This window comes from Herpailurus yagouaroundi, unplaced genomic scaffold (genome assembly GCF_014898765.1).
Source record: "Herpailurus yagouaroundi ecotype Mexico unplaced genomic scaffold, PumYag 29, whole genome shotgun sequence".
Lineage (NCBI taxonomy): Eukaryota > Metazoa > Chordata > Mammalia > Carnivora > Felidae > Herpailurus > Herpailurus yagouaroundi.
Window position 1 is genome coordinate 117,696,630 of NW_024412377.1, and position 13,073 is coordinate 117,709,702.

Below are 13,073 nucleotides of genomic sequence, written 5' to 3' on the forward strand. Positions count from 1 at the left end.
TCACAGCCCCCTGAGGGTCTGAAAACACATACTTTGATTTTGTTGTTCTGTAAGCCTACTTTTTATCATTTACTAGTTAATCTCAAATGCAGAGGCAAAGTCCAGTTGTCACAGATGGAAAATTCAGAAGAGAAATGACTTGCACAGGTGTGGCGAATCACTGGGTCCCAGAACAGAAAACCACGGTTTCCAGAGTGAGAACTGCTGAGTGGACCACTTCTCTGAACATTCCTCAGTGACAAGAGCCATCTCCTGGCCCATCCTGTGGCAGAGACGCATCGAGAGAGGAACGCCTGATGCCTGCAGCAGAGGCCGACAAGAGAGCACGAGGTGAGTTTGGACATTAGTCGTGCCACTTAGCGGCAGCCCCAATATGCCTCCAACGTTCTCTGCTTTCTGGTGGATAATAAGGCCAACCCTGCAGGGTCACTGTAAGTGTGGGCTGTGAGCAGTTGTGATTTACAGGGAAAAGCACTTGCTGGGATGTTGTTGTTGTTCAAATGGAGTATGAAATCTAAGGGGAAGACCTTGATTTCTGGGTCAAACAAGATAGACATTTTGTTGTATTTTTTAAGAATGTTTGTTTGTTTGTTTATTTATTTATTTAGAGAATGTGAGCCGGGGAGGGACAGAGAGAGAGAGAGAGAGAGAGAGAGAGAGAGAGAGAGAGAGAATGCCAAGCAGTCTGATGAGGGACTCAAACCCATGAACCATGAGATGGTGACCTGAGCCTAAACCAAGAGTTGGACGCCTAACTGACTAAGCCACCCAGGCACCCCCAGACGGGCATTTTAGAGGCTACAGGGAGAAGAACATAAGAGGAGAGACCCAGCAACAGGGCAGGCAAGCAGAGCAAAGAGAACTGAAATGCTTCATAATGGCCTTAATTTAAATTTTACTGTATGGAATAAGGTTCTGTAGGAAACCTTCTGTAAAAACCCCATTAATTACTAATGCTTTTGCAGTTGTGTGTGTGTGTGTGTGTGTGTGTGTGTGTGTGTGTGTGTGTGTTGTGTTGTGTTGTGTGTAACAGGAAGGGAAGCAGAGGGACTGAGGCAGGACAGGGCTCCAGGCGGGCCTGAAGAGAGAGGAGTGAGGACACAGGAAGTCTGTTCCCAGCGTGCATAATATGTTCAATGGCCTTGACACAGAGCAGGCACTCAGGAAATGTTAGCCAATGTTGCTGTCGTACTCAGTGTGTGGTCCTGAGTCAAGAACTGTTCAGTTACTGCAGGCATTCTATGGTTATCTTTTCAATAGATTTAGAGAACAAGAAATCTGGCATTTATCAAGCTTACCATGAGTCTGGGGCTGTGCTAGGCATATAGTGGAGATAAATCAACATCTGCTTCTCTGTCTCCATAGCCACACTCTTATACTAAATTGCCTTTGAAGAATTGACAGCCTGGATGTAGGCAGACTGATGCAACCAAGGGGGAGACCATGAGAATCAAATGAGGAATGCTGATATCAGACAGGACTCACTGGTGGCTATTATCCTCAGTCATGCTTGGCAGCCTTGCACAGTCTCCTCACCTTGCCTGAGAAAGCCAAAGTTCTTTCTGTGGAACATGAAGTCTATATGACTGGACTTTGGTGACCTTTTTGACTCCTTCTTCTCCTAGGTTCCCCTCACACCCTCCATTGCAGCCACCGTGGCCTCCTTCCTGTGCTGCTTTCAGAATAGAAAGAGAGGTAATCTCAGATTACCTCTGCCTCAGGACCTTTGCACTTGCTGCTCTTTGCCTGCCTCAACTTTCCCTCCAAATCTAAACAGCTTACTCTCTCACTTCTTTCAGAATCTGCTCAGATTTTGCCTCCTCAGAGAGTCCTTCCTTCTCGTTATCTGAAACAGGGACCCTGAACCCCATCACTCTACACCCAAGCCTATAGTCGTTCTTCACAATTTTTATCCCTTTTGGACATATTCTTTGCTTTCTTGTTGTTTTCTCTCTGCCTTCCCCACCAGGATGAAACCTCTGTGTGAACAGGCAGCCTTTCTCTTACCATCAAACCCTTAGCTTCCAGAAGAGTGCCATTTCAGTGTTTGGGCCGTATTCCACAGCAACACTATAAACCTACAACTAAGGGGTTATATAAAACTGAAAAAAAATTCATAAAACAATATTCTTACTACCTGCTATGCACTGTGATATTTTCTATTCTAGCTCTGTTTTTTTAATTTTTAAATTTTATTTAAATCCAAGTTAGTTAACATGTAGTGTAGTAATGATTTCAGGAGTAGAATTTAGTGACTCATCGCTTACATAGAACAACCAGTGCTCCTGGTTGGTCACACCTGATTCATTAAGAGGAACAGAAACGTCCATTTATTAAGCAACTACCATGTGCCAGAAATTTTGTGGGACATACTAAGCCCATATTTCTTTAATCTTCACAAACGAGATGTTCACCCTCCACATTTTTCAGAGGAGCAAATGAGGTTAATTACATGCAGGTGCCTATGAGGAATTAATCAGCAAGTCATTTCTTGGCAGCTCTGAACATATCATGGCATCCCAGGTCTCTATCTTTCTTCAGGAAAGTCCCCTTTTAACTGAGGCATTGTATAATCAGTGCATCAGGATAGCGTTTCTTGGAAAAATTGATGACGTTATTTCCTCAAGAAATAGTCATTGACCCAAACTTTAACACGTCTTTGTTCTTTCATCTATTTCTAAAAATCTCAGTGTCTGTATCTGTGCAGACATATTGCCATTCCAATTTCCATGCCATCTAATTCAATAAAGGCAACAATAACAGCAGCTCTGTGAGGCAGGGGATACGTAGAAATTTTATTGTTTAGTCCTGAAGTGAAGATCTATGAAATCGAGTCAGTTGACATTCAAATACAATAAAGTAACACAGCATTTTATTTATTTATTTATTTATTTATTTATTTATTTATTTAAATTTTTTTTTCAACGTTCATTTATTTTTGGGACAGAGAGAGACAGAGCATGAACGGGGGAGGGTCAGAGAGAGAGGGAGACAGAGAATCGGAAACAGGCTCCAGGCTCTGAGCCATCAGCCCAGAGCCTGACGCGGGGCTCGAACTCACGGACCGCGAGATCGTGACCTGGCTGAAGTCGGACGCCCAACCGACTGCGCCACCCAGGCGCCCCTAACACAGCATTTTAATAATTCACAAGAAGTTCTCAGGTGCTGTGTCCATGAGAATAACTAACACCCCCCTGCATCTATGCACTTGGCAAGCTTCTCCCACAGCCTCCTGATTCGAATTGTGGAAATACATTTCCACAACCTGCTTGCCAACATAGGACTGTAAAATGCAGCACTAGGATTCCAAGCTTGGGCTAATATTAGCACATGCCTCTGTGGATCCTGCTCATTCCTTCTGCAGACCACAATGGCAGGGTTCTGTGTTGTTTCCATGGGTCTTAGGAAAGAACTCATTGCTTTGCCCCAAGACTGTTCTGTCTCCATTACTTTACTTTTTCTGATAGAGCATGAAGAGACTAAAAAAGAATGTAATTGGATTGTAAACTCACAAATGATTTGGCCTTGACAAACGAAATGACTCACTCTTCCCATGTCCCATTACCTCTTCCAGCCTTGATCTTTACTCAAACTTGTTCTCCACCTGTCATGACTCTCCCTTTTCTCTGGAGGGCTTGTTAAAACACAGATTCCTAGGCTCCAGCCTGAGAAATTCTGACTGAGTAGGCCAGGCATGGGACTCAAGAAGTTGCATCTCTAGCAAATGTGCCAGGTGATGCTGATGCTCCTGGTTCAAGATCATAAATTCAAGTAGACTTGTTCTTGCGTAGATTATAAGAATGACTCAAATGCTTGGAGAAGTCGATTCTGGATTATGGTTGTAAGATGAGGACGGTTTGAATGAGATGCAACCGTTCTGGAGGTGTCAATGAAAACATATGCACCCATGAAAATGTGCAACGTATCTCTTCCTAAGCTGAAGTAATTGTAAGTGAACTACAGACCATATGACACGAGAAAGCTGTAGAGAGAAAAAATGAAGGTAAACAGAGTAATCCCTGAAGGCATCTCCAGAAAAATGGTGACACGGTGCTTCCATTTTCAAGATTGTCTATGAGATAGGTGATAAAGCCTACAACCCATCTACGTTTGGAAATGTGATATGAGATCTCCACTCCTGGGGTCCCCAAAGGGCTATAGCTTCAAACTAAGAATAAGAACTAAGCCCACGGCTCAGGATGGAACAGCACTGAATGAGGGGGGATAAATGGAACACACAAACATTTCTCTTCAATTTCTTAACTCCAAGTTTGTTCTTATGTGAGTCTGTAGCAAAATTCACATTGTCCATAGGGTAAAAAAATGCCTCAAAAGGAGAATTGGATTAAAGAAGTCCCAAATGTTTAATATCCCCATGTGATTACAGGAAGAAATGTACTGTCTGTCTGACAGAATGCAGCCTCAAGTCATGCTTTCCTCAAATTCCCACAGATGAAGTAGCAAGGAACATGAATTCACAGTCAGACACACACATGTACACGCATGAAATACACAGGGAAATAGGGCAGTGTGAGAAGAACCAGAAGAGCAAGAGGCAAACTAATACTCACAAAGACCTAAATAATTTTGGAATTATCAATGAAGAAAATAAGAGCTCCTTTTTAATATGTTTAACGAAAAAGTGGTTGAATGAATCTTTGTGTTTCCCAATTACTTGCACATAGTAATTACTCAAGCAATGCTAGTTGACCGAATGACAAAAAACATAACTGCTTCTGTAGTACAGATGACCAAAATTAAATTTTTAAGGAAGGTTGGGAGATAAAAATCAATTACTTTCTGCTGGCAACAATCAATTAGCATCAAGGAGTACTTTACCCCTGAAGTTATTAAGTTAGTAATCCTACACCCTCTCTGAGCCTGGTAGAGCACCTCTTCTCACTTATCCCTTCACAAAGTTAAATATTTAAGGGAGGTTCTGAAGGATCAAGACTCTTTGTTAGCCCTGGACACACATCTATTAATCCTACAGACTTCCTTTAGACTCTGTCATAAGCTGCTAAGTCACCTGCCGATGGAAAAGCGAGAATGTGTGCTGCCTATGTATATAAGAAATCTCAAACTTTATAATTGTTAAAAATAAGACTTTCCCCCATGAAATTGACTATAGAGAAAGTTTAGACCAAAGTCTTTAAACTTGGGATCCATAGGCTTTTGGGGACCCATTACTGGGTTTTGGGGGATCCTTGAACTTACGTATCAAAAAATTTACATATTTCTGGGGAGAGGATTCAGAAAGGCTATTAGTCTCAGACCGGGTCATGGCCCCTGAAAAGATTATACAAAGATTGATTCTTACATGTTTCCCCTTTTTAAAGAATTGGTTGCGGGGAGAGGAGGGGGGTGGTGGGCACCTGAGTGGCTCAGTTGATTGAGTGTCTGACTTCAGCTCAAGTCATGATCTCAGAGTTTGTGGGTTCAAGCCCTGAATCGGGCTTTGCACTGGCAGTGTGGAGCCTGCTTGGGATTCTCTGTCTCTCCCTCACTCTCTGCCCCTCCCCCACTTGCTTTCTCTCTCTCTCTCTCTTCCTCTCTCTCTCTTCTGTATCTCAAAATTAAATAAACATTTAAAAAAATAAAAATAAAAAAAATGGGTAACTGAGAGCCACAACGCTAAAATGATTTGCCCAATATCACAACTTCACATGCATGTCTGCTTTCTGAGTTCCAGCCACATATATCTCAGGGGATAAGTGTATCCATTCAAAAATTATGTCTTTGGTTAAGGCACCTAAAGAGTGGGTTATGAGTATTTCCAATATTGATATCTCTCTCAACAGATGAAAACATCTCTGAAGTTTTGCAAACTTGCTCAGTAACTTGTCATTCTGAAACCTACTCATGGAATGTTTCATTTCCTTCTTTGCAAGGGCATTACTGTACAGATCGAGGTTTCTCCATTATACTTGGGAGTATTCTGCCTCAGGCTTCCAAACCTACACATCAGACAGGTGCTAAATGTCCATCCTTCAGCAGACACTTACTTCCTCTGTCGGTATTTGTATGGGTAACCAAAACAAGGGTTTGGCTTTGGCAATTTTTCAGATTTGGCCAGGCAACTCTGAAATACATATTGAGGCTTCTGAGAATCAGTAATTGTCTTCCCCAAAGAGTCATAATCGGCAGACTTGCAGTTAGCATTAGGGATACCTTAAAAGATAAGCAGCTTTCCCATAGATCTCTTTGTGACTGGGGTTTGCTAGAAAGAGCAAGGACTGTGTCTGCCTTTTGCTACCGCTGAGACCTGAGCCGGTCTCTTTGGCTGGCAGTTTAAAGTGAAATGGAATCCCTTTAAGTGGATTGGGTATGCTTTTATGTAACACCTAGGCATTGGAAAAGGTCCTTGCTTCGTTGAATATCTGATGAAAAACTGCTGTGCCATAGAGTTCATGCTCTATTAAAAAATGTGTTTCACATGTGGTTTGCTCACTGAGCCCTTATAAGTGAAATTAAACACATGTGATCCACTATGGACGTAATAATACCACTGGCATACCTGGGCGGCTCAGTCGATTGAGTGTCGACTCTTGGTTTTGGCTCAGGTCATGATCTCACTGTTTCATGAATTCAAGCTTCATGTAGGGCTCTGCACTGGCAGCACAGAGCCTGCTTGGAATTCTGTCTTCCTCTTTCTCTGACCCTCCCCCACTTGCACTGTCTCTGTCTCTCTCAAAAATAAATAAACTTAAAAAATTTTTTAAAAGAAGAAGAATACTTATCCCACACAGGATTATTACTAAGGGGTAAATAACTTATGATACCTGAGCCTTCCCTCAGGCTGGGGCCGAGTTTTAGTTATCTTTGTATCCAGGGTCTACCCATTGCCATTTATGAGATTCTGGCTGATTTCCTGAAGCTCTCTGGGCATCACTTTCATGATCTATAACACAGGAACAGTGAGAGTATCGATCTTGTTAGAGTTGTAAGGGTTGAGGTACTAAATGTAATGTCCTTAGAACAATTATTTAAGTTCTCAATCAATATTATTTTTATCACAGTCATTACAATTCATGCTCACAATGCCTAGGATAAGCCCTGACATTCATTCATTCATTCATTCATTCATTCAGCAAGAGAGAGAGCGAGAGATGAAGAGGGACAGAGGGAGAGAAGAGAGAATCCTAAGCAGGCTCCATGCTCAGCACAGAGCCCCATGGGGAGCTCAATCCCACAACCCTGAGATCATGACCTGAGCTGAAATCAAGAATCAGATACTCAACCAACTGAGACACCCAGAGGCACATTTTAAAAAATTTGATTGGCCTTGATATTTATAGGTGATCAATGGTATTTTTAAAATTAATGAATGTTGAACAACCACGTTGGCACCCAGCACATAATAGGGGCTCAGTAAATGCATTTTGATGGAGTGGATGAGCTACTACAATGTTTGGTGCATAGTAGGACTTGAAATGTAGACCCTGTATCCTCTAAAGACCCTATCTCCTCCTGCCCATCCTTGGGGGGGGGGGTCTAATCTTCCCACAGAGACATTGGTGAGAGTAGGACTCCTGAAAACTACCTGGGCAGCTAGCTTCTCAGCCTTGCCTTCACCAGTAAGAAACCTTTTGACAAAATGAAGGGTACAGCTGCTGAAAAATAGAGAAGTGGAACATGATATGTGGTCCCAATGGGGCCAGGGAAAATAAGCCTGTGGTGTCGGCAGCCCCAAACCCAAGATGATGGGTGCTGGCAGATTTCCATATCCAACCACAGGCAAATGGCTTTGGACTCCTCTGCCTCATTCTGGTGAGCCAAAGGCAAAGGAGCCCTTTGTAAACCATGACCTTCCCCCCAATTTTCTACCTCTTGGGCCTGGGCTGAGGGAAGGACTTCATGATACCTTGACCACCTACAGGCTCCCTCAGTAGCTGTGTAAACCTGAGTGAGTTACTTTCAAATCTGTGTGCCTCACTCACCTCTAAACTGGCGGTAAAAATAGTACCTGCCTTAGAGTATCGTTGTGATAAATTAAATGTGTTAACATATTATGTGCTGAGAACAGTACCTGGGTTATATAGCTGACCCTTGAACAACACAGGTTTGAACTGTGTGAGTCCACTTATAGGTGAATTTTTTTTTATAACAGATGATTTCTTTTTTAATATTTGGGAAAGCACAAGTTGGCGAGGGGCAGAGAAAGGGGGACAGAGGATGTGAAGCAGGCACTGCACTGACAGGCTAACAGCAGCGAGCCTGATCTGGGGCTCGAACTCATGAACCACGAGATCATGACCTGAGCTGAAGTCAATGCTCAACCAACTGAGCCACCCAGGTGCCCCCAGATGATTTTCTTAATAACATTTTCTTTTCTCTAGCCTACTTTATTCTAAGAATACGGTATGTAATATGTAAATGCTACAAAATACGAGTCGAGTAGGCTATCAGTAGTCAAGTTTTGAGGGTAGTCAAAAGTTTGACTGTACAGAGGGTCACCATCCCTAACCCCCACATTGTTCAAAGGTTAACTGTAGTAAGACGGTAATGAGTAGCAGTTAATACTGGTTATTACTAATACTACTCTGTGGAGGACATAGGATCTTCAGGCAGAGTTTGGGAACAGATGGGGATTGCATAGTCTCTTACTACGGAATGGTTTTAATAGCTCAAATTTTGTAGTTAAAAGTCCCAGGTTCAGTTCCCGGCTGTTCATTTACCAGTAAATGAACTTTGATGAACTGGATACCGTCTCTGAGATTTGGTTTCACCATCCTACCTTGGCCAAGCCACCCACTTCCCTTCCTGCAGGGCTCCTGTAAGTACCGAACAGGACAACGGATGAAAAGTGCTTTCCAAACTGAAGGGGTAGGACAGTGGTACTGCCTTCCCCCCGATAGGCTCCCTCTAAACACCCTGCCTGATTCAGGGAGGATGCTATGCTGGTTATTCAGAGAAGGAAGGGCTCAGTGGTCCCTCACAACCCTAGAGTTCTGGGAGGGATTCATTGAGCTCTGGGCCAGGTATCCTTGCCTGTGTGGTGAAAGCATGTATTATCAGCCTGGATGTGGGGAGGGAACATCATTTCTTTTAAAGAATAATGTGGCTGGTCTTTGAATCATCGCTTCTTGGATAGGCTCATAGAATGTAGTCTCTTTAGCAAAGCAAAGGATCTTATCAACTCTTCTAGTTTAACAACAACCATGTCTTTTTAAAAAAAAATTGTATTTAAATCCAAGTTAGTTAACATATAGTGTAATAATTATTTCAGGAATATAATTCAGTGATTCATCACTTACCTATAACACCCAGTGCTCATCCCAACAAGTGCCCTCCTTAATGCCCGTCACCCATTTAGCCCATCCCCCCACCCAATACCTTTCCAGCAACCCTGTTTGTTCTCTGTATTTAAGAGTCTCTTTTGGTTTGCCTTCCTCTCTCCTTTTATCTTATTTTTCCTTCCCTTCCCCCATGTTCATCTGTTCTGTTTCCTAAATTGAATATATGAGTGAAATCATATGATATTTGTCTTTCTCTGACTGACTTATTTCACTTAGCATAATACCCTAGTTCCAACCACATTGTTGCAAATGGTAAGATTTCAACCTTTATGATTACCAAGTAATATTCCCTTGTATATATACACCACATCTTTATCCATTCATCAGTCAGTGGACATTTGGGCTCTTTCTATAATTTGGCTATTATAACAACCATATCTGATTTATTGATATCTACTATATATCAGGCACTCCTCTAGGGATTAAGGGTACAGCAGTCCCCATCTTCATGGTGCTCAGCTTCTCTTTAGAACCCCTTCATCTCAAATGCAAAGAAACTGAGGCCGGCAGCTCAGAGGTGGAGGGACTTGGGCATGTCATGTTTTCATTTTGCAGCTGAGCTGGACCCACAGCTGGGTGGCTGCTGAGTAAATTATTCTCCCTTTCTTCCCTTGGAAGTTACCTGACAGCTCCCAGCCTCCAAAGAACACGGTATGCAATGACTGTGAAGGACCATGCGCCTTTAGGAGAAGAATGGAATCATTATTTTACATTGTGCTTACTTCCCTTACATTTTGCTGACAGCACTATTTTTGCCATACAGCTTATTAACAAGAGAAGATGCTAGGGGCATGGCAGATAAAGCTACTGAAAACGTGCTCAGCACTAGGGGCAACTTGACAGCCTCTTGGGCCTCCTTCTTTGCTATTTTCAGTTGCTATCCCTTTCCATCGCTTGTTGCTATGCTTTGGGAAATTACTTACCATTCAGGGGCTTTGTGAGCCTGCCTGAGCTGGTTCTTCTTACAAGGTGGGGTTCTGGGCATGGACGTGCTTCCGCCATGAAATGAAATGCGTTTCCCGATACAGATACCAACTCCTTCCTGTCCCTCCTCCTTAGGAGTCTTCAAAGGCCTTTAGCAAAGCAGAGAACTAACAGAAAAAATAAACTCATTTTGGGAATTTTACCCCTTCAGTTTTAATATTTCACTTGCAAGTGCTTATTTACCAGGTATTTGTGTTGAGATATCTCAGTGGACGCTGTTCCTACGTGAAAGACCCTTCTCTCAGTAATGGCTGCCACTGTTGAGTGTTTTTCATGGTCCAGGGGCGGTCCACGGGTTTATCTGCCTTGGCTCTTTTCATCCTGGCAAAACCTTTTGGAGTAAACACCACTAGCCCCATTTTACAGATAAGGAAATGGAGACCCAGAGAAATTAAACTCTTCTCTGAGATTATATGCTTGGTAAGCGTCAGGCCTGCGACTGGAACTCAGATCTGCCCAACTTCAGAGCCTATGTTCTTGATTACTAACTGTGGCAACTACTACACAAATTTCTCTTCAGGGGCAAGCAGCAAAAGGAAACGGTGTGACATAGCAATGAAGGCAATGCCCCTTCGTGCTGTTCAGGCACTGAATCATCTTATTTCCTGAGTTCCTATTTTGCTCTTTCAGTTCAGTTTTCCTAATTGAATGAGTATCTGCTATGTGAAACTTCATTAATGCTGAACCTATGTCATGGGAAGCCTAAGCTATCTTAGTGAAATAGAATCTAAATATGAGACTATTATAAAAGGCATAATGATAATATCCCAAGCTTCTTTATTCTTTCCAGTTTCTAAAGGGCCACTGCATATGGATATATAATTTTCTCTATCTTCCTAAGAATCTGCAGAGGTTGCGAGGGCATAGCTCAGGGCAACTTTGCTCTGAGACTGTAGGTTAGCAGTGTGTGTTTTGTAGGTGTGTGGAAGTGGCTTCAAATTACAATTTGCCCACGTGTCATGGTGGACCATAAGCGAATTACTTCATTTCTCTGAGCTTCAGTTTCTTTATCCATAAAATGGGCATAGTAATATCATTTTGAGGGTTATTTAATGCTTCAATAAGATAATGTAAAGACATTTTAGAATTGTTAGGATTATGTTTGTAAAGGGTAGATGCTAAATAAACCTTGGCTGCTAGCGTTACTACTCACCCAATACCATCTATATCACATGCACATTTTCAATCAATCTGATACCAAATATTGAATTCTATGTATCTGGTATCATCCCCAATATTGGCCATAATCATATACATTTAATAACAATAATAATAGTAATAATAATATAGTCACTAGTTCTGTCTTAAAATTTTTTTTTAATGTTTATTTATTTTTGAGACAGAGAGAGACAGAGCATGAGCAGGGAAGGGGCAGAGAGAGAGGGAGACACAGAATGTGAAGCAGGCTCCAGGCTCTGAGCTGTCAGCACAGAACCCAATGCGGGGCTCGAACTCACACGCTGTGAGATCGTGACCTGAGCCGACGTCGGATGCTTAACCGACTGAGCCACCCAGGCGCCCCTAGTTCTGTCTTAGAATAACACCAAAAACAATGACAGTAAAAATGATCAATATCACATTGAGCATTTGCTAAAATCCAGTTTCTGAACCAAATTTATAATTCTAGGAGACACATTGCTGACTACAAAGTATAAGGCAATCATCATCATAAGTAACATTTATTAAGACTCTACATATTTATTTATTTATTTTTATTTTATTTTATTTTTTGAGAGAGAGAGTACATGAGCATGGTAGAGGGGCAGAGGGAGAAAGAGAGACAGACAGAGAGAGAGAGAGAGAGAGAGAGAGAGAGAGAGAATCTTAAGCAGGCTCCACACCCAGCATGGAGCCTGACGTGGGGCTTGGTCCCATGACCCTGGGATCATGACCTGAGCTGAAAACAAGAGCCCAACTTTCAACTGACTGAGCCACCCAGGTGCCCTAAGCCTTTACATATTGAGGAATCTGAAAAAATAGTTCTGTTTTTTATTTGCCTCTCTTTTTGATACTCACATAGACATTTTTAAGAAGCTAAGCACATGCACCTTATGCAACAGGATAAAATCCCATCATACCCTGCCTCCATCACTTCCTAGGCATGTGTTTTTGACAGTTATTTAACCACTAAGGTTGTTGTGGAAATTCAAAAAGAAAACGTACAGACAGTGCTTGGATAATAGGAATACTCATGCTTTAACCGCTATGGGTGTCATTATTATCGTCATAATTATGAAAAAAAATTGATTGGGAACAGCAGATCAAATTATTGGGTCATACCTGTCCTAACTCCCTCTGTGCATATGTAGATATAACCTAAGAAAGGAGGAAAAGTAAAATCCATCAAAGCCCAGCAAATGCCATTGTTTGGGTAGCTGTAAACTCCTAAAATACATCACGTTTCTCCCCTTTTTCAGCAGTTAAAATTCCTCTTGGCTGAAGCACTTGTGTATTTGTGTTTAGGCTCACTCAGACTGAATTTGTTTCCACTGTGAATAGAAGTAAATGGCATGTGAGAATCCTCTCATCTGTTTTCCTTATTAGTTATATAACATGACGTTTTTAAAGAGTGAGGGCTGGGATTCTTTTTTTTTTACACATCATTTTGTGCATTTCAAAATTAAACAAATAGCTTGAGAATTTATGTCTCAACTATAAAAATTTTGATAGTTCAGAATATATAAAAAAATATTAGGAACACATCATTCGCTGAGCAAGAGGGTTTTAAGTTCCATAAGGAAAGTCCTGGTAATATCTCTCTTCCCTTTGTCTAGAGGCTGGTACAGTTTT

The 13,073-nt window shown here is 41.9% G+C and overlaps 1 protein-coding gene across 1 annotated transcript in view; it reads left to right on the plus strand.

Annotated features, from left to right (window-relative positions):
* The first annotated feature begins 281 nt into the window (after positions 1 to 281).
* PPP2R2B (protein phosphatase 2 regulatory subunit Bbeta) overlaps positions 282 to 13,073 on the plus strand; it is a 515,907-nt gene continuing 503,115 nt past the window's right edge. Inside the window, exon 1 of the mRNA XM_040453565.1 lies at positions 282 to 330. Coding sequence (XP_040309499.1) covers positions 297 to 330 — 34 coding nt within the window. The 5' untranslated portion in view covers positions 282 to 296. The remainder of the gene's footprint in view (positions 331 to 13,073) is intronic.